The following is a 26,864-nucleotide window of genomic DNA, read 5'->3' on the forward strand; positions in this document are numbered from 1 at the left end:
TATGGAGTTGGTTTTGTCCGGCTTGCAATGGGAGAGGTGCTTGATTTACCTTGACGATGTCATTGTTTTCAGTAGAACATTTGAGGAACACCTCCAGCGATTGAGAGGGGTGTTCTTGCGAATGCGATCGGCTAAATTGAAATTTAAACCGGCCAAATGCCACCCTTTTCGTAAGTCCGTTAGATACTTGGGTCACATTGTCGACTCTTCGGGGATCTCTACCGATCCCGCGAAGACGGACTGTGTCAGTTCATGGCCGACACCCACGTCAGTTGCAGACGTGCGCAGTTTCATCGGTTTTGCTTCGTATTACCGCCGATTCGTTGAGCACTTCGCCACTATTGCAAAACCCTTGCACGCTCTAACGGCGAAAGGTGTGAAGTTCCGATGGGGACCGGAGGAGGAGGCCGCGTTCTGCTCCCTCCGGGACGCCTTGGTGGGTGCCCCACCCTTGCGTTATCCGGATTTTGCGAGTCCCTTCTTGCTAGATACGGATGCTAGCAACACGGGCATTGGGGGGGTACTGTCCCAGGTCGTTGGGAGAGTCGAAAGGGTGGTCGCTTATGGTAGCAGGGTGTTGTCTCCGGCGGAGCAGCGCTACTGCGTCACCCGTCGTGAACTGCTCGCCATTGTATTTTTCGTACAACAGTTCAGACCGTATCTCTATGGTCGTCACTTTACGGTCCGGACGGATCACGCGGCGCTACAGTATTCGTTGAGGGTCGCCCAGCCCTCAGGCCAATTGTCACGGTGGTTGGAAGTCCTCCAAGACTATCAGTTCACGACCACGTACCGTAAGGGGTTGCGACACACAAATGCCGATGCCCTGTCGCGATTGTTGCCTTATCAGAAATGTGCGTGTCTATCGGGATCGGCGCGCTGTAAACCGCCGGTTGGGGAAGATAGGGGGGCATTGGTTGCGACCGCGGACACACCAATCGGGGATGTTCCCGCTACCTCTCAGGATCGGGACTCGCTGCTCTCACTGTCGCTGAGTGAGTGGGGCCGCCTCCAAATGGCGGACAGCTCCCTGCTAGCGTTGCGCCGCAGGGTGGGAGGTCCTAACGAGGACCAGGAGCGAACTGGCTCCTATGTACTTAAACAGGGCATGTTGATGAGATGGGACAGTTTGTCCCGGCGGCATGCACTGGTGGTGCCTTCTGCTGTGAGGGGGAAAGTTGTTTTGGCCGCACACGAACGCCTCTTGCATTTGGGGGTAAACAAAACGCTTGCCCTGCTTCAGCGTGATTATTATTGGCCGGGAATGGGGGGCGACGTGGTAAATATTCTGAAGGGATGCGTTGAGTGCGCCAGGTGGAAACCACCGCCCGTGGCAGCTAATCCACCGCTGCAATCCATTCAAGTCTCGCGCACTAACGAGCTTGTTGCGCTCGATATTCTGGGGCCCTTTCCAGTCACGCCTAGGGGTAATAAGTACCTGTTGGTGGGGGTCGAATATTTTACCCGGTGGCCTATGGCGTGGCCACTCGCCAACCAGTCGGCGGCGGCTGTGACGGACGCCTTTGTCGAGGGCTACGTCCTGGACAAGGGGGCTCCCGAACGCCTGCTGACCGACCAAGGGAAAATTTTTTCAAGTAAATTGCTGCAAGAGGTGTGCGATCTGTTGGGCACTAAGAAGGTGCGTACTTCCCCGTACCACCCGCAGACGGACGGGATGGTGGAGAGACTCCACAAGACCTTGACTTCTATGCTGTGCCAGCGGGTGTGTGAGGCACATGTTGATTGAGACCTGCAGGTCCCGGGGGTCCTCGCCGCGTATAGAATGGCCCCCCATGCAGCCACGGGGTTTTCCCCATTCTATCTGATGTACGGTCGGGAAGCCGACCCGCCAATGGAAACGCAGCTTGGCCTGTCCGCACCACGACCTAATTCTAAATTGGCAGAACATATTAAATTTAATATTCATAAGCTGACAGAGGCAAGGGAGGCCGCACGGCTTAATTCGCGGGCTCGCCAAATTGCTAACGAGCGGTTGCGTGCACGAAAGGTGTCCGTGCACGACTGGAGACCGGGTGACAGGGCCTGGCTGCATTGCCCTCAGGCGCCTTTGGCTACGTCGCCTAAGTTGTTGAAGCCATGGCGGGGACCCGTGGAGGTCGTGCGTGTTGCACGCCCCCAGTGCGTTCAGATAAAATGGGGAAAGCGACGGTGGTACGTCCACCCCTCCCGACTGAAACCGTTCTCGCCTCCATATGGCCTCCCCTTGTGTCGTGAGGGCCGAGCATGTGACGTGACCGACGACCCAAAGGGGAAAATGTCCTTGCCTGATCCTCACATGCTTCCGCCTGATCTCCTCCCAGGTCTCTCGGAACTGACAGCTGCCGACCACCGGCGGCCGGATCTTCACGGCGGGGCCGGTCCTTTCAGGCCCGACCCGCGCCGTCTAGAGCAACCGGAACCACCGGACGGTCGTCAGCGTCCCGTCCCATATGACGGACCGGCCAGACGGACTCGCGCCAAGGCGCGCTACTTTTCATGACCTACCATGTGAGGAGTCGAGGAAGTTGGAGCGCCTCGTCGCTGCGGTAGTCACGGGGACGCCGGGCGCGTTCATTTTCTGGAAATCACTTTTATTATGTTGTTCGTCGGGCTGTATATAGCTTTTTATAAGGTGTTGTGTGTTATTGTTGACTTTTCTTGTGTTAATTGTCAGATTGTACATAGGTTGCTGTTGTTGTTGTGTTACGGGGCACACTGGGGGGGTGGGGGTTTTGTTGTGTTAACGGTGTGTGAGGTTGTGGTTAGCAGCCGGGACGGCTGCGAGCTATGTGGGGGGGGGTGATGTAGTGGCGATACGCGCTGGGGTAGCGATAAGGTGCCAGCGCGTCGGGATTGGATGTGTGTGTGGTGACGCGCGCTGACGGTGAGGGATCAGGGGTCAGCGCGGGATCGTGTGTTGTGTGGTGCTGATTGGCTGGGTGCCGGTGACGCGCTGGTGTGGGAGTGATCGGGTGGCAGCGCGGCGTGATTGGGTGATGAGTGGAAACACGCGCTGGGGGAAAGCGGATCGTAGAGATAGCGCGTCGTGATTGGTTCACTAAGGAGCGATGCTCACATCGAGGTCCGCATCCGCTCCGTCTCCCGGGAGGAGGGACTATATAAGGTGATGCGCACAGGCGCACAGGGAGAGTGTAACCAGCGAAGACTGAAGACGGAGAGGAAGAGACAGGGCCCTGCGGTACCCAGTCCCGCTGTCCTGTGAGGACCCGGACTCGGTGTAACCCAGAGGCGGAGTGTAGGGGGAGCATGCAGTGTCAGCATGCGGAGTGTGTAGCCAGAGAGCTAGAGTCTACACGAGACGAGTGATGTGTGTAGCCAGAGAGCTAGAGTCTACACGAGACGAGTGGAGTGTGTAGCCAGAGGCATAGGGTCTACACGAGACGAGTGATGTGTGTAGCCAGAGAGCTAGAGTCTACACGAGACGAGTGACGTGTGTAGCCAGAGAGCTAGAGTCTACACGAGACGAGTGGAGTGTGTAGCCAGAGGCATAGGGTCTACACGAGACAAGTGATGTGTGTAGCCAGAGGCCTAGAGTCTACACGAGTTAAGTAAGAGTGTAGCCAGAGGCAGAGAGTCTACACGAGTTAAGTAAAGTGTGTCGTCGGAAGAATAGAGACCACACGTTGTATTGTGACAAGTCAAGATTTAATAAAAAGTGTGTTACCCGTCAAGAAGTTTCCTGCCGTCATTTCCGATACTTCACATTGATAAAAATGAAACGTACCGGCTGTATACAAACACCACTGTCCCTGGTCGTCTCACAATCAGGGGAAGAGTGTTAAAGGACATCCACAACTCTGTAGCGTCACCATGTGTAAAGGGGGAACCATGCAAAAACTAAAGGGGGCTGAGCCTTCAGAAGGTGGGAATCAGCCCCCCTCAGCCCACACATTATGGAGGTGGATATCCATTATTACACAAAAACAAGTTTAACGTTTACTTTTGTTTAACCAGATTAGAACTCATGTGACCACGATACTCTTATTATGTATATATGTTGAACTTATTTTGCACCGTACAAAGCCAACCGTGCTAATGTCATGAGCAACAGTGACTTGAGGCATTTGTCTGCCAGTAGGGGGGTGATACTTGCCATGTATAACCCCGGTTGAGTAATTTGTGGCTACATTTCAAAGTTGGCAAATTTTGACCCTGACTCCAGCACACAATGGCATAGTCTTGCGTATGTTCGCTGCAGGGGCCAGACACAAATATGATGGACGACAACCATGAGTGAATGCGTGCTTGTGGAGAAATTAACAACGGAGTGATGGGTTCCTGCGGTCTCCGTTCCGTGGCGGCAGTGCTCACGTGCGTGTGGGGGAGGGACGCAGCGGCGCCCCGTTCTTTGCCCCAAGCCGGGACGATGCTACAAGAAAATGAAACCTGACAGCAGCCGCGCTTGCAACCTGCAGGCCTGCGCCGAGTGGCTGAGCGGACCCTGGGGCGAGGTGAGGGAATTGACAATTGCAAATCTGTTATCTTATAATGTATGCAAACATATGCACAAAGCTTCTTTGTAAATCACTAATTATGCTCTCTTTAACTTTTTTTTGTTTAATTTCAGGTGCCTGCAAGTTTAATGTATATTGCTGATTTTATCCAAATTTGTAGCATAATCTTGGATTTATATTGCAAACAGATTTGATAATTAACTTTTTATATTCTTCCAATATTCAAATTGTGCCATCAGTCTCATGAGACAGTGTCCAATCGGAACTCTTGCAGAGCCATGTATCACTCCCCATACGTTCGAGAGTGGTCCATGGAGAGATATATCACAGAACCGCGGCACTTTTGACATCCCTTAAAGTGACATTTTTAATCAACACTCAAGGAGTTGCACTTCCCACATGCCGTGCTCCAAAAAAGTGTTTGTCTCACAGTAATCAAGCTAATATTGTTTTAATTCTTAGAGCTGGAATTCGGCCAAATTAGGTAGAAAACCAAATTTTACGTGATGGGATTTTTTGTTGCATTAAAGGGTCGAGACCATCAACTTTGCTTACACTTGAGAACCTAGTTGATCACAGGCAGGTTACCCAGATCTGAACAAAGAATCTCAGTGGTGCCAGCTCAGGCCTCTAAACTCTGATCCACCAAGCCACGACAGTTTACAAGTGTATTACAAAAAAACGCAAACGTGTGACAATAAAAAAAAAATTCTGCGGCACATATGAACACATCAACACAACAAAAAAACTAATTTATAAAATGCCACGCCAACAAGGGCATTGTACAGATCACTTTGAGTCCCCCACACACACAGCACAGACAGTCAGCACATCTGTAAAGCATCTCAGGCACCTCTTTAACCTCGCTGACACATCGCTTCTCAATGTCCCACCCCACAACTACCCTCCTCCCAACCCCGTGTTTTCACAGTGTTCGGCAGCCTGTGGGGGAGGCGTTCAGAGACGGCTCGTGAAATGCGTAAATGCCACAACGCGCAGAGCAGAGGACAACACGACCCTGTGTGAGCACGTGCCACGGCCGGACAATGCTCAGAAATGCAATATCCATGAGTGTGAGACTCATGACCCAAGTAAGTATAGGCAAGGCTTAACCCCACTCACCTCTGCATTCCTATATCCTCTTAAGTGTTTGGTGTGCTGCAACACTCTTAGAGAAATTGATTTGATTAAAATAAGTTAGGAATTCTATCCTTGCACGAATCACAATTCTCCAGGCTGTGCGCTACAAATTCCAGTGATCGTTGTATCTCCAAGTAATGGTCTGCAGAAAAGCTTTGGAAAATAACTGTAGATGCATCATCACTCTGGCACTCGCATGCAGGAAGTGATTAGGTAATGCATCAAAACGAAACGAAAAATATAAGTTATCAACACTGCCACATTGAACTTGAGGATTTATATACTACGAGCTATATGGTGTGCCTGACCATCCAAAATCAAGTTATATACATTAATTAGATTTCAATCATAACTACAAAAGCTAGAATTGTATCTACTACTTGGTTGATCATTGTAAAACCACTCACTTTGCTTTTATATTATGTACTCTATAACCTGCCGGCTCACGAAATATAATTTTAGATTTGCTTCTCTCTCCAGTTAAACTAGACTTTGCATTTACATGAGAAGTGGTGCATGAGTGTGGATTTGTTATACTGACAGTTCCAGTTTACAAACACCTTATAAATCTGCAGTTTGGCTGATAAGACAGCTGGTAAAGTATATCAGAATATATCTTTTTTTGGGTGAAGGTCAGGCTGGGGGAATCGTGCAGTTGTCTTTCTAAAATGCCACCCAAGAAGCATGGATTGGACGTATGTAAACATTAGATGGCACTGCCTCTATTGGAAATGAAAAACAAATTTTGAAAGCCTGCAAGACCCAGGCAGCTTTGTACAGTGCCGAGAAAACGTTTGTGAACCCCTTAGGATTTTCACATATTTTACATATTTCAAACCTAAAATGTTATTAGATCTTAATCTAAGTCCTAAAAATATGTAAAGATAACCGGATTAAGCAAATTACACAAAACATGATACTCTTTCAACGTGTGTTTATCCTCAAATTATTCTACATTCAATAACCATGTGTGAAAAAGTAGGTGAACCTTTAGATTTGATCACTAAGCAGCAAAGACTGCAACTCAGAATTTCCTGTAACCGTTAGTCAGTCTCTCGCATCGGATTTGTGGAATTTTGGCCCATTCCTCCTTACAGAACTCATTCAACTCGGTAACATTTGAGGGTTGCCTTGTATGGACAGCTCGCTTCAGGTCCTGCCACAACATTGTAAATGTGGTTTAGGTCCGGACTTTGACTAGGCCATTGTAAAACGCAAATTTCATCTTCTTCTTATGCAGATATATTTGTATGTTTAGGATCATTGTCTTGCTGCAAGAACCACGGTTCAGCTTCAGCTCACGGGCAGATGGCCTGACATTCTCGTCTATAATCTTCTGATACAATGTAGAATTAATGGTTGTGTCAATGATGGCAAGCCATGCAGGTCCTGAGGCAGCAAAGCAGCCCCAAACCATCACATTCCCACCACCATGCGTGACGGTTGGAATGAGGTTCTTCTGTTCGAAAGCGGTGTTTGGTTTTCGCCAAACATAACATTTCTCATTGAAGCCAAAAAGTTCTACCTTTGACTGGTTTGTCCAGAGAATAGTTTCAGAAGTCTTGTGGATCATCTAATGTGCTATTTGGCGAACTTCAGACAGGCACCAATGTTCGTTTTGCGTTTTGGAGAGCAGTTGTTTTCTCCTTACTATCCATCGATGAACACCATTCTTATTCATTCTTTTTCTGATAGTTGAGTCATGAACACTCACATTAGCCAAGGCGAGAATGGCCTGTAGATCCCTGGATGTTTCTCTGGGGTTCTTTGTGACTTCTTTGATCATTTTCTGGTTTGTTCTTGGAAAGATGTTTTTAGGAAAACTGCTCCTGGGTAGAGTGACTGTGGTCTTGAACTTTCACCATTTGTAGACTTTCTTACAGTGGTTTGGCGGAGCCCCAAATCCTTATAAATGGTTTAGTAACTCTTTCCGGACTAAAGCGCCCTGGAAAGGACAGTATATAAATCCGAAATAGAATAGAATAGATGAACATCAATCGTTCTTTTTCTGAGGTCCTCAGAGATTTATTTTGATCATGGCACGACCTGTTTCCACACACCTTTATGGTGAAGACCAAACTCACAGTTTCTGATCTTTATATTAGGGTGGGCCTCCCAAACTCACCTCTGAAGATCTAACTAAATATTTAAACACCTGATTCTTATTATTCCCTTAATTGAGCTCATTAAACCAGGGGGTTCGCTTACTTTTTCACATACCCTGAACCTTAATTACTCAGTTTGTTGAATTCATATATGATTTTGTTTCAAAGAACACGGAATTGTTTAATATAAATCCTATTGTATATTTAAGAAAAAAACGGTTTTGATTCAAGAACGCTATGATGGTAGAACTATGGAATTTCCATAATTATCATTGGGGTTCACAAACTTTTTTGGCACTGTATGTATGTAAATTGAACTTATTTCGCACCGTATGAAGCCAACCGTGCTAATTGCAGCTTTCAGTGCGATATATAAATCTAGACTATTGTTGACAACCATTTGGTGCTGTTATTTGTGCAAGAAAGAAAGGCCTTGATTTCCGTGCACACAACAAATGAAAATTAAAATGCCCTTTCCTTGATATATTCCATTCAATTTCTCTATTTTAAATAAATATACGTCTTTCGGTAAAGTCCAAAGAACCTATCTACGTGACTTTACCGAAAGACCCAAAGAATATGAACACCGTGACATCTTTCATTACTTTGGGTTCAAAAAGTGGGCTTTAAAACACACACACTTACTTGAGTGACATGCTGCGTGCGTGGCTGTGTGTGTCAGCAGTATATGTGCTCGCCAATAGCACTTTACTCAACAGTCTGTAAAGGCTGTACGAGGGATGTTTGTCTTTGTGGGCAGCATTAGCGCAGTGTTTACACCTGGCGACCTGTGTTCAATTCTTGACAACGGCTACCGTCAGTGGCAAGTAGGCCTCGGCATGGTAAGGTAAAAGTTAAAAGGTAAAAACAACGAGCCTACCTTTACCCTACCTTTTACCTTACCACAATACAATCACTCTACCCTACCTTTTACCCTTTAGCATGTAAGGTAAAAGGTAAAAAGCAACGAGCCTACCTTTTACCCTACCTTTTACCCTTACCCCATACAAATTACCCGATTACAGGGTAATTACTAGGGAACTACACATGAACAAGGTTTATAACGGTAAATGCTAGGTAGAGCGCTTTACTCATATAAAATACTCTCGATGATTCCAATTTTACACGCTTGTTGTTGTTGTCATTGTTGTCGTTGTTGTCGTTGTCATTGTTGTTGTTGTCGTCGTTGTATCCTCAAATCTTGTAACTACATTTTTACCCACTTCCTAATATGGTATCGACTGCAAACTTGGTATACTTATGTCATACTGATGACAATATTATATTCTATCATAAAATCATTTTTAGATGTTATGTTTCGGCTTGGGTCTAATTGTCCACGGTCAACTGACGTTGGCTGTAAATCACCACGGCCCCTTACGTCATGGCAAGCTTCGGGGCCACTTCCTGGAGTCGTGGAGTTCTGCCATTACTCGTACATTTAATAAAAGTGTTTTTTTTAAGTTGTTTTTAATATTACTTATTAAATGGAGGCCACGGACTGCGCCACGGAGCTTTTAGCGGTAAACAAGGCACCGTATTTACCGGGTAATACTTCACACTACCTTTACCCTACCGGGTAATTCTTCCGAGCTACCTTTACCCTACCCTTTACCTTACCCCTTGGCATGTCGACATCTTTACCCTTTACCTTTACCCTTTTACCCGGTAAAAAGGGTAAATTACCTTACCTTGCCGAGGCCTAGTGGCAAGTAATATCTGAACTGCACCTGGGCCTATTTAGAATCACAATTTTATGAGTATCTGGTGCAGTGTATCAACATCGCCACTGGGGAGACAAAAGCACTGGTCTTGGGCACACCACCACACTCTTACGAGCCATGTTGACGTTCATAGGTGCTCACTAACAGCAATTACCTACTATAATCACCCAGAAATGTCTGTCCGTCCCGCGCGTGGCGTCCCTCCACATGAGAACCATCCCCCAACCTGACGTCACTCCACACGAGGCCCACCCCCACCATTAATATTCATGAGTGAGTGGATTTTTACACGAACGCAGAGGAAGGTCGAGCCGAATTAAATAATTTATAACACAAAGTCGCTTCAAATATGACGTTTCTTTACAGAAAGTGACGGTAAAAAATAAATCTACGCAGCACAGTGCGACATCCGTGCATGACGTCACTGCAAAAGACCCCCCCCCCCCTTCATTAATATTCATGCACGTGTGGAAATTTACACTAACGCACAAGAAGGTCGCGCACTCCACATGCCGCACCCCTCCCCTCATTAATAATCATGAGTGGGTGACGTCACTCCACATGCCACACCCCTCCACATGCCACACCCCTCCCCAATAACCATTAGCGGGTGAAGTCACTCCACATGGGGCAACACCCCGTCCTCATTAATAATCATGAGCTGAACAATTTTTCTATTGAATATTTCAGATTTACTGCAATATACCACCCGTCCTTGGACGGGCAAAAAAGCTAGTTGCCCCAATAGTCTGTTAAGGCTATACAGGAGATTTTTGGTCTTTGTATGTGTAACGACATAAATGGCGACAGTGGGTGTACTATGCACAAAGGCTCACTAGAGGGCAGATTCCGGATGTCACGGAGGTCGGGTCAGGACATGATACTGTGGGTGAACCCGTGAGAGCACGTGACCGGACGAGGGGGCACTGGGGCCCCCAGAAAGGGGGTGAGCGGGCCACGTGATGTGGACCTAGACTCTTCGTGAAGGATCGAGAAGGGGGCGTGCCCAGTGGCGGAGCCCGGTCACGCCACAGGAGATATAAGCTGAGCCCCGAGAGGGAGCATGGCTGTTCAATCCGGGGAAGAAGTCGTCTTCTCCGATCTTCGCTGCTCAGTACACAACGAGACGACGGCGTGTCGGCAGTTCTCGTTCAACCATATCGGGAATCTGTTCAAGTGGTTAGGTGGTTAGGAACGGTGGCCACCACTTACGCAGTTAACCTGTAATGTACATAGTCGCTCGGAATGTACATAGTTAACCTTGGAACGTTGAATAGTGTTGGTTGTGTTAGAGAATACAACGTGTTGCCTCCCAGTCTTGGTGTGTGCCTGATTAGAACCCACTACATGTGGATATGATTATGTACATTTTTGCATATAAGTCTGTGTTTGTGTGGGTGGGAGCGGTGATATTGTGCTTATCGCACTGCGCTACAAAACCGGCGACCCGAGTTTGATTCCTGCTTATGGCCAACACCAGTGATGATTATCTTAACCGGTCATGGGCCTCCCCTACGTTGACTCAGCTTCAATTGAGTACCTGGTTCGGTGTGTAAACTTCGCCACTAGGGAGACAAAGCCAGGTAGGCGTGGTGTTGGCCACCCACTCCCTTGTGTGCCGTGCCGGCCTTTATAGGTGCTCGCTAACAGCACTTGCTCCTTCAGTCTGTTAAGGCTATATGGGTGATCTTTGTTTGGTTTTTGTGTGTGAATTTCTCAGAGCTTTAATTTTCTGCCACAAATGGGAATTCTTTCTTGATGCCAGTGCCTCCATTTAGTTATGGCAATTATCATTAGAGCTTTTCAGAGAATTACATTCATAAGAACTGCCCCATTGGGCACTGCTGTTCTTGCACTCACGGATAAAAGGGAAGCAAAGAGGAGTTTTTTTAGTTTTCAGTCAAAACATCCAGAATCTGTTCTGACAGCCCAGATTTCAGAAGGCAGATGTACTCTTTATAGAGTTCAACAAATTTCGCCCAAGGTCCCTGTGTCTCATAGCTGTGGCATGAATCTCCAAGGGATCATTCACACTTGTCTGCTCCTTCTATTGTGCAGCAGGCAATCAATTAAAGCGTGAAAATGTGCTTTTTTACAAGGGCACAATTTATTTCATGCTCATTTGTGATGGCATTGTATGCCTATTGTCGACATTCCAGTTATTTTTCAGTACCATTTTTTCCCCGTTCGGAAATTATTTGACAGTTATGATGAGGTCAAGGATATATCATTTTTTTATGAATGTCAAAAAAGCAGCCTCAGTTGCAGAAATATAACAATAGGCACTAACATTATTACAACTCTAACGCTATCATAATATCACAGTATCCCAAATGATGGTGCTTTAATGTAATACGTAAAATTTTTACTTAAAACTTTCGTAACTGCAGGAATTAATATTCTTTGGTTCTTTTGGTAAAGTCACGTAGATAAAATAATAATAATAAAAAGAAAGTGAATAAGAATAAAATAAAAACAAAAAACCACGACGTTTCGATCATAACACAAGTGCTCATCATCAGCTCTTAAGGCTAACTGTTTATAAAGGTTTAGAGATGGGCGTAGCCCAAGTGTGTCAGCAGCATGGGCGGAACAGCTAATGTTAATGTAGGAGAAAACAACGAACCGGCAGTGGGTCTCCACCAATCAAAGGGCCGCTAGGCAATCATTGCACCTCGCTCCACACACCCACACTGCTGACGGTGGAGGTTGACAAGAAAACACAAATCAAGTCATGACCCAAAGTGGTTGATGACATCTTTCCAATGATTGCTGAGTTTATAACCATCCTCTCGGTTGAAATTGTGTCTGTATATATGGATGGCTTCATGAACTAATCTTTGTTGATAGCCAGTAGGCTAGTAAAGTACCATCGTCTTAGAGAAATCAATTTCGTGTGAGCCAGCCCCATTAAAATAATGATAATGAGGCTAACCCCCCTTCTCCTGATGACTACCACTTGTGTTGCGATCGAAACGTCGTGTTTTTTAAATCACTTTACTTTTTATTATTATTTTATCTACGTGACTTTACCGAAATAATGATAGATTACTTATATCCATCCACAACTGCCTTTTATGAAGTTATACCACAATTGCAATATGGGAAACATTTTACATCTCATTATCTCCCTCCACTCATACATTGCCTGTTACCAAATCACCTGCAATGGGCCCAATCTTTGAAGCTAAGCACGGGTTGTGGTTGTTGTTTGACTTGCATCCCACTGGGATTTTTGCCCACAGTGTTGGTGTACGGTGCTTTTTCTGCAATATTTTGCTGTCTTTTCTTGGATTTTCTGTTTGCACATAGTCACTTTAAGATGTCTTCTTGTTCATGTTTTTGTTTTTTTGTTTGTTGCGGTTGCACCCGATTCAAGAGCCGAATGGCTCACAGGGCTATACCTAATAAATTAAACTTGAAACTTGGGTTGAGCCTGGATAGCGCGTGCCAGGTTGTCACGGGGGACTGTGTGGTCAGCAACACAGCAACTCCATTGTTATACAAAACTGTACTGTAGTTCAATGCTCCTCGCCCTCACTAACCGGCACTTATCAGTGCGGTTGAAGTTTGGTCAAATAACTCCCATGACCCAAAGGGTGTTAAAATAAAATTTATAACCTAGGATATGTTTTTGTTACATCACAAATATCTGCCTTGTTACTGACAGTTCTGCCTTGTTTATAACAGTATTGAGGTGGGAAGGGGGGACATTTTATTCTTGAAAATATTTAATGGTTCAGTGTAATTGTAACCATTTGGATTTGGCGTGGGTTATGTATGAGATGTTGACATCTCAGTTTGCTGTGTACATTTGTGGCTTCATGTGGATAAAAACAAATCACAAAAGTTGTGTGCACACATGCTGCTTTGACCTTCCTATTCAAAGCAGCAGAACTGACAAATTTAACAACATGAGTGAAACTTTCCCCTGAGAATGTAATAAACTACCACTGTGCATCTCCGTTATTTCTCCATCCACAGCGCACTGCATAATAAGGCATACTAAAGTAGTAACCTGCAGAAAAATAATTACAAGCTCCCAGGTGTTTGTAATACGTACTTTGTTCCAAACGGTATTTTATATTCAGAAATACATATATAAAGCTGAGATATATATTGTAAATATGTAACAATTAATAAAAACTCACTGCCATATCACAGCTGATGCCGATAATTATTATGAACATGAGAATAAACTAAGCTCGAGTCTGCCTAACGATTTTATTCGGAACGTTATATATGCAGCACTTAACAAATAACACAATATTGCTCATAATATACATTTCTCTCCTGAGATTTCACTTGCTTTGAATTATGCAATTAATATCAACAGAAGCTTCAACTTAAATTCCTCCCCTGGGAAGGAAGGTCATCGGATGCAGTATGCCATGTTCAGCCTGCTTTATCATCACTTCAATATTTCCCCTTCCAATTTAGCTTTCATTTCGAGCCTTATAAGCAGGATTTACTGGAAATCCCCAAGTGTATTGATGTGTGTTTGCTGCTATCTGTCATAATGAGTTATTTAATAGTACTTGCACGGTAATGGCATCATGCAGGTATACTTTTATTTATGCGATTGAGAGATTAAAAAATATATTTTGCTCCAACACACCTCATTAATTTTTTATTCTTATTTCATCTTAATATTGTAATAGATGCGTATTGGTGTTTATTCATCTCGTAACCTTTGTCCTCCTTCACGGTTCGATACATTTTCTGAATTCAGGATTCGATTTAATATTAAATTAGGTATTGGCCATTGTGGTTAATTTGTCAGTAGTCAGAAGGTTATTTCCAGCCCGTTTAGCTACACATCTCTTTTTCAAGAGTAACCCAGCCAGTGTCAGCAAAGTGTTATTACACATTACAAGTTATACACGTGCTTTATATGTATTTATATATCGTTAATTACAACATAATCTTTAAACTAAGTTTTTCTGCAACTATCTACATTCACAGGATTGCTTTAAGAGTGTATCTGGTGGCTGCATGCTTTACAGAACCAACCGAATATAACACATACAAATAGAAAAAAAATCATCATTCAACTGTGCACAGTTCAATACATGTATCGTGAACATAGCCACTGATCGATGCATTAATGCAAGCATCGTGCTCATGGAGAGCAATTTGTTGGCCGAACTTAAAAGTTAAATGTTAAAATACACCAATAAAAAGTGTCGTACCAAAATGTTGTGGTCAGGAAACATAATTAAGGAGATGTAAAAAAAATGTAAGAAGAAATTAAGGAAGGAAATGGCGTTCCACCGTGTAGATCATCACAAGCATAGAGACACTGTGTGTCTATGTTGTGTGTCTCTCTCTGTGTGTCTCTGTGTTGTATCTCTCTGCTTGTGTGTCTGTCTGTCTCCGTGTTTGTGTTTTGTCTCTCTCTAATTTAGTTCTACCTGATGACGACTGCTTGTGTTGCAATCGAAACGTCGTATTATTTAATTTATTTTCTTTCTACGTGACTTTACCGAAAGAACCAAAGAGTAAGTCATCTAACTCTTAGATATGAATTGATGCCGTCCTTCCATGTCTGCAGTGGTCTTCCTCTTTGAGTTTAGTTTGTTGTCCTTCCCCCGCACCTCCAATTAGCAAAGTTTGTTACGTACGGTGCAAAATAAGTTCAAGATACTTACATACATAGGCATACTGTATTCCTTCCTTGGCTTGCAACAATTAACCATAACAATGTTGGTTTTGTTGCATTCCCTACACTGCTGCTCCTGCTGTCACTGAGAAAAACGACAGGGGGCAGTAAAAAAGGCGACAGCAGTTCTAGTGTGAACTATGCCTGCTACTCCTATGCAGAATGTCCCTAAGAAGTGTGGATAATACAATATTTCAATCCAATTTCCCATCGAGTGTTCAACTGCTCCATTGTGCAATTGGACTTGGTGTGGCAGTGAAATGCATTGATGGTATCAGAGCTGAACCCCCATTTCTTCTTCCTGCATGTGCTTCTTGATGTTAACTACAGGAGGTCGTGGTTTTCCATTTCCGACCCTGATGCCTGTATATTTGTAGTTTGCACGTTCTTCACGTGGTCACGTGGATTTTTTCCGGGTCCTCCTTTTTCCCTCCACATTTTGAAACATGCGTTTTGTGTATTCGGCTGCAATAACATTGCACAAAGATAAACCACCTCGTTGAGTTATCATTTGTGGCCAGGTCCTTTCTGAAAAAGAGTTATACAGCTCAATGGGCCTCACCTGGTAAAATTAAATGAGTAAATAGTAGTAATAGTCTACATGGATCTAGAACTTTACCAATCAGTGAAACCTTGTTTCGCATTGGTCATTTCTCAGAAGAATTAACAAACCCAGTCCATTTGAAAAACATTATTCAAGTCAGCATGATCATTTTCAGTTTTTGAATATGGGATCCACGGGCTCATGGAGCCAAGGTGCCAGGCTATGAAGAGGGTGGCCTAAAATTACAATTCTGTGGTTGAACTCTGGCCTGCCTGCCTGTTAAATCTCCGGTCTTAGAAGCAAGGACGAGTGAGGCCATGGGTGCGAGATCTTTTCATGGGAAGCAGCTGCATTTCCTGTTGCTCCCAAATAAATACATGAGTGAAAATGAATACACTTTTCCTCAATAACACTTAATTGTGCCGGATTATTGGCGCCAGATGAGAGACTCACGATCTAAGCACTGCCGCCATGACCACTTTTCCACTCATTGCTTTGCAGATCGCCTTAATTACTGTCCAGCTATCGCGTATGAATGCTGTGTGACTACACAGGGGTCCACAGCACAGAGGAGTCCAGGTGCCGGGACAAGTTTTTTGTCTCCGTGCCACTGTTCCGGCACCTGGACTCCTCTGAGCTTTTACTCATTGCACGAGGCTCAGCAACTGCCCCCATTGCTTGTTGTTGATTTGTCTACAGAGCACACGTGCGAGAAGGACCGAATGTCGTTTACATTCTGCCGGCGTCTCAAGCTGCTGGGCCGATGTCAAGTGGCAACCGTGAGGCTCCAGTGCTGCCTCACGTGTCACCGAGACATTCAACGCAGCCGCCCGAGGGGCAACGAACACGTCTCCAAATAACGACCAAGGCAGCGTCTGTCAAAACCTGTGCTCTCCATTTTAGTTTCATCCAGTCCGGCGAGACTGCTTAAGAGTCACATTAACACCACCGTTCGTTCCCTTGGCCCTGTCGAAACGGCTGTGGATGAGCGATGAATAACTCAAGGACGCCGACAGCAGTAAAGGGTAAAATAAGTCCGTTCATGTTCTGTATGCTGGTTAAAAAAAGTGTTCAAAGTGGTGCCCGTGTTCTGCTACGTGTGTACGTATGTTGAACTTCTTTTGCACCGTAAGTAGCCAACCATGCTAATCGGAGGTGCTACAAGCATGGAGTGTCTCATATGCAATTAGAAAATATTTGACAAATAGGACAAGCCATTGAGGGCAGTTGTAGCCTTGTTCTTGGACCATGTGATTTAGTAATCTTTTGTCCTTCATGTACTATATGCTATCCAGAGGTCCTTAATGACTGTAATACATTTCAAGTACTTGGAAATGTTTGTACGTCACACTATTAATATGTTTATATCGATTTTGACTGTAACCACTACAATTCAAGATGAAATGTGCTCACATATTCAAAGAGCTTACGTGCACTCAAATGTTTGGTTCCAGGTTTTTGTTTTGTTTCAGTGGTACCGAATGAATTAACACGTGGTGCTATGAAAATGAATTGGTGTAAAATCCCTGTGGTTCAAAGGGTAATAACCATGTCAAGTGGTGCTGATAGTGTACTGTATATCCACATGCATGCTTGTAGCTGAGTAATGTATGGCTTTGTTATTTTATTGTGTACACCCTTAAAACAACTGAAGTTTATACCGGATACATAGTGCTTATTTCTTTGTAGCTGTAAATTATTTCTACACTTGTGCTAAAGCAGGTTTCATACCGATTTCTTTTTTTCAAATTTAAATCGCCTCTCACTGCATATGTACTCAGGAGGCAGGTGCCACCTCATCTGGGTTCATCCTCGGGCTCCAAATTAATGCATTGGATAAAATATAAATTAAAATCTTGATTTGAAGCTTTCGTGACTGCAGGAATCCATACTCTTTGGTTCTTTCGGTGAAGTCACGTAGTTAGAAAGAAACAACTGCTGAAGAACTCTTCAGCAGTTGTTTCTTGCTGTCGTCCCACCTGATGACGATTGCTTGTGTTGCGATCGAAACGTCGTGATTTGTTTTATTTTATTTCTAACTACGTGACTTTACCGAAAGAACCAAAGAGTATACAATTAGATTCTTGTGGGTTTTCAGATTACTTTTATTCATTGTTGCAACATCGTAATTGTTACCTATCACCTACCACTGCTATATGGAAAATGAAAATCTTGATAATGGTAAACAATCACAAAGAATGGTTAGGGATTCCATAATACAATTGAAATCGTGAGGTATATTACTGAATCCAGACTGACAGGAAGTGCGAGGGATTAAAACAAGTATAGTCTTCAGTTTTATATTACTATAACATAGTTTATATATGTAGACTTGAAGTTCATGGTTACTGATTTTAATCGGTAATGATTTGTGCCTTGAATTTCCTTGTGGTGCTCTGCTTTGGACTTCGTATGGATTTCTTTTCAAAAAGTGTCATCTTTCCACTGAATGTTGGTAAAAAAAAATATTTAATAAAGAAAATCAAAGACCCTCCAATCACGTTGATTTAATTATTTGAGGAAAATGCTTTTCAGAACTCCGCCAAAGTGAAAATTCTCTTTACTCAGCAGAAGGGAACATTCACCCCAAGAAGCAAATAAAATGTGGTGAACGGTAAAGGTGCAGCCCTCCAATTTCTTCTTCTTGCCACTGCTGGCATAAAGGTCTCCAGTAAGGAGTATTTTGGCCAACTCTTTCACGCTGGCCAGACGTCTTAGAAGAGGCGAACGTACATACACTTTACCCCACCAACCCGACCTCACGATCGATTGCAGTATACCGATGTATACTGCTGGGTGGACAGAGGCAAGTGGAATTTGAAAAGGTATTGTTGTTTCAACTTCCATGCTGGGAGATTGAACCTGTGACCTCTGGATTGCAATTCCAGTGTGCTAATCCCTATATCATGACAGTAATCCATCAAGCATTGTCATTTATAACACAAGGGGTGGAGTTGGTAGCAAAGTGATTATCACATTTCACTAGGAACCTGGTAACCTGAGTGATTTTTGGACACAACAAACAACAGTGGTGAGTGATAAATCAACTCTGGTCAGTTCTGGGTCCTACCACCCCACTTCAACCCACAGACTAACATGGGGAAATATGGTCAACTAACTCCTGTGACCAACATGGCATTGGGAAGGCTTTAATCCAGCAGTGTTTTGACAAACAGCTCCAAAAATAAAAATACAAATTTATTCGTACGTCTATGACACCAGAGCAGCAAACAAATGTCCGTTTTTTATAGACCATGTTCTGCATCCTAAAATATGTGTAAAGAAGAGCCGACACAAGATTGCAGGGGGTTCGTCTTTTAATCCTTTTCTCCCATCCACACCTGTCCCCAGCCGTCCCAATCTCGTTCCCGCCAAAGGCCCCTTCTTCCCGCCCGTTCTCCCCTTATATCTCCTCGATTACCCCTCCCACTAACCCTCCTATTGGTGGGAATCCTTCCCCTGACACCCCTACAGATGTTTAAAAAAACATTTCCTGAAGAAGTGCATTCTGGTCCTTTTATCTCAGGTCACCATCAAAATACATCAATAATATAGGTTTTTTGGGGGGTTAGATCGCATAAATATGTGTGTCGTTAAACCCGCCACCACCTGACAGAGCCAACTAGTAAGGGTTGTCACGTAAATAGAACATGCCAATTCGTTACTTGTATAGCACACTGGTGTGTTGGAGAGCAAAGCCACAACATTTGCAATCTGAGTACGATGTTTCGCAAATAATTACAATTAGCTTCATCAGGCGCTCTCCAACACACAGGTGTGCTGTACTAGTAACGAATTGGCATATTCTGTTTACGTGACAAACCTTACTAATTGGTTGTGTCGGGTGGTGGCAGGTTTAATGACATGTATATGTACGCGATCTAACCCAAACAAAATCCTACATTATGAATTTTCTTGGTCACAAAAGCCTATGGTGTTTAAATACATACATTTAAACAATTGTGACTAGGACTGCTGCTGCGACTGAAGACAAGATGAACCACAATGCACTTTCAAACTAAACTAAAACTTAACAGGTAAGGCCCACTGAGCTGTATAACTCTTTATCAAAAGCGACCTGGACACAGATGATAGCTCAACGAAGTGCCTTATCATTTGGACATTTATAACAGCCAAATACTCTAAAAGCATGTTTCTAAATGTGAAGGAGAAAGCCCTTAGGACCCGGATAAAAATCCACAAGAGTACGGAGAGAATATGCAAACTCCAAATATACAGGCGCCAGGGTCGGGAGCGAACCCACGACCACCTGTATCCAGGCGAGGTAGTTAACATATCGGCACCGTGGTGCCCAGGGAACAAAGGATGTGTGCTTTCAGGTGTTTGCATAAGGCACAGAGTGCTTTATGTACAAATGTCTACGTGTTGTTTTAAAATCTTGGGGTTTCCTGCCTTCGAATTTATCCGTTACGATGGGGGGTTTTTCCCTAGAAAAGAAGAGATTTGATTCTGCACACGTTAGTATATTTAACTTTATTTCACATTGTGAAATTATATAAATGTAGTGCTTGAGATAAGCGTCACACGCTGAAGTCGGTGTGCGCGCACACAGCGTATAGTGGGAGCAAATGAGGACACTGGGCGCTGATTGGCTGGTCGTTGTTGTTGTCCCAAAGGAGGTGGCGTGATGTCTGAGGATGGTAGTAGGTGGCAGGGAGTAATTAAGGGTACAGGGCGTTGATTGGCCGAGAGGGTGTTGTTGTCGGAGAATGGCGCCGCAGTGTCTGGAAAAACATGGCACGTGGCAGCGGGGGCTGGGGCGAGCGGCGTCCCAGGGGATGCCTCTGATTAAATGGGAATTAATTGGCTCGGGGATAAAGTCAGGGGTTTTAGAGGAGACGGGAGTTCGCGCCTGGGAGGAGACAGAGGATGGAGAGTCAGAGCAGCAGAGTGAGTAACAGTATAGGGTAGCAGTGGAGAAGTGTAGGGTAGCAGTGGAGAAGTGTAGAGTAACAGTGAGACGACGAAGAGTAGGAAGCGGCTGGAGTGTGGAAAGAGAAGCTGATGTAGTTATGACGGAGCGGGACGGCGGAGCTGATAAAGAGCAGCCGAACTGTGGCGGAGAGAGTGGAGAGGAGAGTCGACGGAGGAGTGAAGGGGAGCGAGTGAGGCCAGCGGAACGCGGCAAGCGAGTGGAGAGCGTGGAGGAGAACTGTGGATCGGTGTTAGCAGGAGGAACGTTGAGCGATGTTGGATGGAGGAGTGTTGAGCGAAATACGCAAAATAAAGTAACGAGGAAAGACAAGAAGCTGTCGTGTCGGTTCGAGCACTACATATATGCACGTGTATTCTAATTAGGTTACGTGCCATTTTCAATAATGTAGTGCAAATAAGACTCAGCTTATGAAAGAATTTATTAAACCAACCAACCGTGCAAGGTTGATTGCAAGGTCGTGTAAATTTGTAAAAATTGCTAATCCTTTTCATTACATGTATCACTTCGACACTGAATTGTAATTATACTTAAAGTTGATTAAAACAAGCTATAATTTGAGCAAACATGAATATGATTGTCATTAATACAGCCACACATGTTTTATATAATGACACATAATTTGCACTTTCCTCATATAATTTTCAGGTTTTTTTCAAGTTCTGCAAATTTATTTCTATCAGACAGTGTCCATTCAAATCAATCACACGTTTCATCACGGCAACCTCTCTATCCCTGCAGGCAATGACGCTTTATTTCGTTCCACATTGTGACGACGACGACATCAAGACCAGTGATGCTGTTGCACCATTTCTCAAGAGCAGGCTTTCTGAGTTGTGTTTTCCACACTTGCACCTTCATGAGCCACATAAAACGCACATATGCATTATTGAGCTCCCCCCCGCCCCCCCCAAAAAAAACACACACACACAAAAGTGTATTTTAAAAAATGTTGCATGGTGTACATTCTGGAAAGTACCCACATGGCAAATGTCACGTTTGTTGCATGTCGGGAAGTGCGCTAAACATTTTGAACAGACACATTCACAACTTTGCCTTTTATATATATGGAGATGTATCGGGTCAGGAAGACGGCTCGGAAAGAATATGTGTAACGGTAAAGCTCATTACGAATAACATACATGCGCACTATTTTTTTATTTTTAAATTTATTCTGTCCTCTTGGTTGATTAATTAATAAATAACTGAATAGATATCTCTTCACTTTTGTTATGGATGTTTGGGAATTTGGGCAAAATGCCATTGGCACATTTTGGTCTGCTCATTGTACATCAATGTCTGGTCTGCTCATTGTACAATTCTGCATAAATTGCTGGATGATGACAGAATCCTTATCGTGAAAGCCACAATTACCGGCTCAGCAGCAAAGGATGCCAAGAACAAGGTTGAAGACTTTTATTTATAAAAGATGCACGCTAATTCCCAACATTCCAAATGCCAAATTTTCAATTAGCGATGTTTATCTGCCTATCATTTATGCAAGAATTCTAAGGTAAACACAATGGTTGCACTGTAATGCGGAAAATATTTTCAGTTTTATCCTTTGTGTGTATTTATTCGAATAATAATCCACTTCTTTTAGTGGCTATTTACAGTTCAGATATTGCTCTATACTTACGTGATCCGTAGCTTGAAAATTGTTTCCCCCCCTCCCCCCACGTGGCACAATAATGGATATATTTTTCACGGCAAGTGAGCGGTGACGTCACATCTGTGATGTCACCCGCATGCGGCAGCGTCACGCAGTGTGCCTGCTGACGTCACGCATCACCCCCACTTGGCTGGGGGCAGTGAGCCCAATTTTTTTGTCCCCCTTCATAGGGCCCTGTCGTGCCGAGACCGGGTTGATGTCGTGAAGTTTTCTGTATCCCCTCTTGTTTTGCGAGCGGCGTATATTGTGCAGGGCACGCGTTGAGTTGAAATGAAAAAACAACAGGTCAAAAGAAAAAAGGGTTAGAGGCAGGCTGTGCCAGAAATCAGTCTGTACTTTGGTTGGCCATCGAACAAAGAAGGTCACTGCATCACGCGGCGCTTTCAGATGCGCTTCTGCGGCCGTCTGGAACGCTCTTCCTTCCGATATTCGGAAGCCACTGGAGGGATGCACTTTTAAATAATTTAGGTTGAAAACTGATTTCTTAACAACTACTTTTTGTGTTTAGTTTGTTACCCTTCCCCCGCACTTCCGATTACCAAGGTTGGCTAAGTACAAGTAAACACGCATACATTTTAACATGCAGGATTTCGCGACCAATATTATTCATAATGAAGGTTTTTTGGGTTAGATCGAGTAAATATAAATGTGTCCATAAACCTCCAACACAACGGTGGGCTGAAGTAGTAACTATTGCCTAGTTGTTTACGTGACAAACCTTACTGGCTTTATCGGGTGGTGGAGGATTACAACACATTTATACTTACGCGATCTAACCCAAAACCTTTATTATGCACGCATAAATTGTCTGCCAGGCGAGTAGCCCTTGAAAAAAAATATATATATATCTCTTTACCTCAATCGGCTTTACTCGGGAAATATACTTCTGATTTTGAGACATACAGACAAGCCGCTTATCATGTAGAACGAGTGAGTGTCCGACTCCATTCAACTTGCGCTGACCACAGACGCCCTGACACGTTTGCCTGTCGCGACGCACAGACGCAAAGGGGCGCAAGCAGGAAAACGACTGTGAAGTGAGACGAGCTTAAACGATAGCTCTTTTCACGCGGACATCTTGGCAGGACGATGCTAGATTAAGTCTATTGTGCGACGAACGTCCCAACAGCTGAGTTTCATATTGATATTTCATTTTGTGACATTCAATGGATAAAAACACTGGCTATGAAATGGAAGTCAAGGCAACGTGACTCGCTCAAAGGATGACTGACCAAGGCTACAATTCGTCGATCATAATTATAAGCCGACAAGAAGTCGGTGGTGCACATCTGTTGTATGCATTGTGTTACATGGGATACATTCTACAAGGTAATGATATATGGTCAAGCAGTTGAAAGGGGGTTTTCATTACATTTAAAGGTATCTAATAAAAAAAATGGTAATTCCTTTGGGAAGTCTTCAGGATCAGCATATGCATTTATATTGGAGGAATCTGATGAGCTATAAAGCTCATTTTCACAGATGTTCAGTATGGGCAGGTCAGAACGTTACAACAATAAAACAATACAAAAAACATGATAGGAGTGCAAAGTGAAGGAAAGGTAAGAAAATTACTTTTTATAAATAAACAAATAAAAATCAACTATGTTTTTCTTACCAGGTAAAGCCAACTGAGCTTGGGAGCTTATTTTTCAGAAGCAATCTAGTCAGAAATTATAGCTCAACGAAGTGGCTTATCACGTGGAAATGTATAGCAGCAACATAATCTAAACGCATGTTTCATACAGCGGCGGATTGATGATTGCTGATGATGGCTGATAATGAAGAGTTTATTGGATACAGTCACTGGAGTATAAACAAAGCGAAAGGGAGCCAGGGCGAAGTAAGACAGCAAGATTAACATAATGAAGCCCTTAATAGTCTGGAGGGCCTGAATGATTGATAGTACTGAAGTGTAAATACGAGTCCAAGCTTAAGTGCCGATGCTTCGGAGTTAAGAAAGAACATTGGTTATAATTGCATTCATCTTTACAATGGTGTCATTTGACGTTGCAGACAATGCATTGTAAAACGCTCACCTTCCTCCTGTTGTATGAATAATAATTGAGACCTAAAACCTAATTTGTCTAAAAAAATTTTTATTGACCTGATATTTTAAAAAATGTATATGAATGCAAATGTGTTGATAATCTTGATATTTTTCCACATAGTATTCACATTGTTCTGTGCACTTGTGCTAATTAGGAAGCAGAGCCCGGTATTCCTTCATTGTAAGAGGATTAATTAGCATCGCATAACCGTCCACAAATAGCATCCTGTACAGCAATGTCAGGTACATAATGTTTCTTTGGCCGGCCTTCAAAGGGACACAGATCAAAAGTTAAGGGGAGCAGATCTGGACTTATATTGGGTTGCCAACTGATTTTCCCACGATCATGGTCCCCTTGTTGATGTGCTGGGAAAACTCTTAAGTCTTCCCCGGGGACATTGTAAGTCTCATTGGACCCCACAGTACACCACTTCAATCATCCACTGGCAGCATCTCAGACATTCATCAGGCTATTTTTTTGACCCCGACATGGACAAAGACACGCTCCTGATCAAACTCCCCACCATGAGAAAGAAGAAGACCCCATCTTAACGAGGTCTGTGGTGGTCACCACAGAACCTCGTCCACAAAAAAATATATACACACAAAATAATCAACAACAGTGCAAAATATACAGAGCTAAAGGTAAAGGTGCAGCCCGGGAATGCATTGATAAAGCCACTTCTGGAAAAAGGGCCGCCAATAGCCTACTCTTCCACGCTGGCTAGGAATATTACAAGAGGTGGGAGTACCCACACTTTACCCCACCACACGCGACCTGCCAATCGACTAATTGTGGTGTACCCATTTACACTGCTGGGTGAACAGAGGCAGGGGGTAGGGTGGGTTAAGAAACTCGCAACGTTGTTTCAATTGCCGCGCCGGGAGATCGAACCGACGACCTCGACATTATAAATCCCGTGTGGTAACCATTGCACCACGGTGGCAGTAGGCTTTATACAAAGTGCCGAACTAGAATAATTCGCAAATATTTTTGAACCATTTACATAATCATCTCATGTGTTGTGCACAACCTTTTAAAGAGAGGTTAATCATTAGTATTGTAATGAACACAGCTACGATCGACAACTTCGCGACAACATGTCTATATTATTCCAAAGTACCAAAACACTGCCAGAGTTGTTGAATTGAAATCTGCCTTCCTTCTTCATTCGATAGTCAATTAATAGTCATGTGTAACTGAACTCGGTGTACTTGGCTCGAGAACCGGCGTTTATACGGTTCCATAAGCAGTCACGACTTTAACACCTAACGGAGGTGCGTACTTTCCTCGTGTTGACACTTTCATATCCCGTTCCCACACCTGCACATGCTGGATAAAAATGGTTGTGATAAACCCACTATAGTAATGACCCTTGGAGACAGAGATGTGCAAGCAGAAGATTAAATCGTAAATGTAGAAATGGCTTTTAAACTAAATCCAAGTATGTAAACAAATAACATGTCGATAATTAATTTTTGTGTCGCTATAAAACTCCATGCAAAGCAGAATGCGTTAGTCGGATTATATTCCTTGCATGAAATTTCACGACTGCTAAATAAATATTTGTTATTATTCTGGATGGAGACAGGAATTAGCAACTTGACTTAGGTTTCACCTTGAGAATAGTGTTGTAATAGCAATGCATATTTGCCTCCTGATTTAGCATACCTGTTTAAGTGTCTGGCTACGATGTGTTATCACATAGAGGCAGTGCTTGCACATACAAAACAGAACACATGACATGTAAATTATTTCAAACGACAGTATTTGAGAAATAAAAGTTTTTTAAAGGTTTAAAACCTATGCAGGATTTCATACCAAGTTTGAAGGTATTTTTATTACCCAAACCATTGTTTGGCATGCTCTACCGTATAGCATTAACAGACTATTGGGGCAAGTGCTGTTAGTGAGCACCTATGAAGGCCGGCACAGCACACTAGGGGGTGGGTGGCCAACACCACGCCCAGCCGCCTTTGTCTCAGTTAATCGTCACTGGTGTTGGTCGTGAGCGGTAATCGAACTCGGATCGCCGGGTTCGCCGCACAGCTCATACACATTCATACACACACAGATCTATCTATATAAAAGTAAAAAATTGTCTTTGGATTTGTTTGTGGGTTTGTGTGTGTTTGCACGCTTGCGAACAATTTGCCTCTCCAACGGTGGTTTTACGTAAAAAAAATATCCAGGTACCACGCTGTAAACCCCACGGTGAGCAAGCGCTATTCCTTTTTCACATCCGTCAACTTTAAATTAGTTTAATTAGCGATTTAGTCCGATTTTTGTGCGCTTCCCTTTTATTTATTAAAGACGCGTGCACGACCATACCAACTCACGCGCCTTTGGTGGGGGGGATGGCCCATGCCAAGTCGCACGCCTTCGGTGGGAGTGAGAGGGACATTTTATTTTGCGTAAAAAATGCTATAAAATACACTAAACGCTGACGTTATTTCTTCACTGTGTGATGTCCCCCCCACCCCGATGCATGAAGTTATTACTACTATACAGTCGCTAAATGCTACCACTATAGGCCG

The 26,864-nt window shown here is 43.8% G+C and overlaps 1 protein-coding gene across 1 annotated transcript in view; it reads left to right on the forward strand.

Annotated features, from left to right (window-relative positions):
* LOC144935476 (A disintegrin and metalloproteinase with thrombospondin motifs 7-like) overlaps positions 1–16,882 on the forward strand; it is a 98,373-nt gene extending 81,491 nt beyond the window's left edge. The window contains exons 22-24 of the mRNA XM_078862170.1: positions 4,326–4,472; positions 5,407–5,566; positions 16,350–16,882. Of these exons, the coding sequence (XP_078718296.1) occupies positions 4,326–4,472; positions 5,407–5,566; positions 16,350–16,510 (468 nt within the window). The 3' untranslated portion in view covers positions 16,511–16,882. The remainder of the gene's footprint in view (positions 1–4,325; positions 4,473–5,406; positions 5,567–16,349) is intronic.
* The last annotated feature ends 9,982 nt before the right edge of the window (positions 16,883–26,864 follow it).

Source organism: Lampetra fluviatilis, chromosome 13 (genome assembly GCF_964198595.1).
Source record: "Lampetra fluviatilis chromosome 13, kcLamFluv1.1, whole genome shotgun sequence".
Classification (NCBI taxonomy): Eukaryota; Metazoa; Chordata; class Hyperoartia; order Petromyzontiformes; family Petromyzontidae; genus Lampetra; species Lampetra fluviatilis.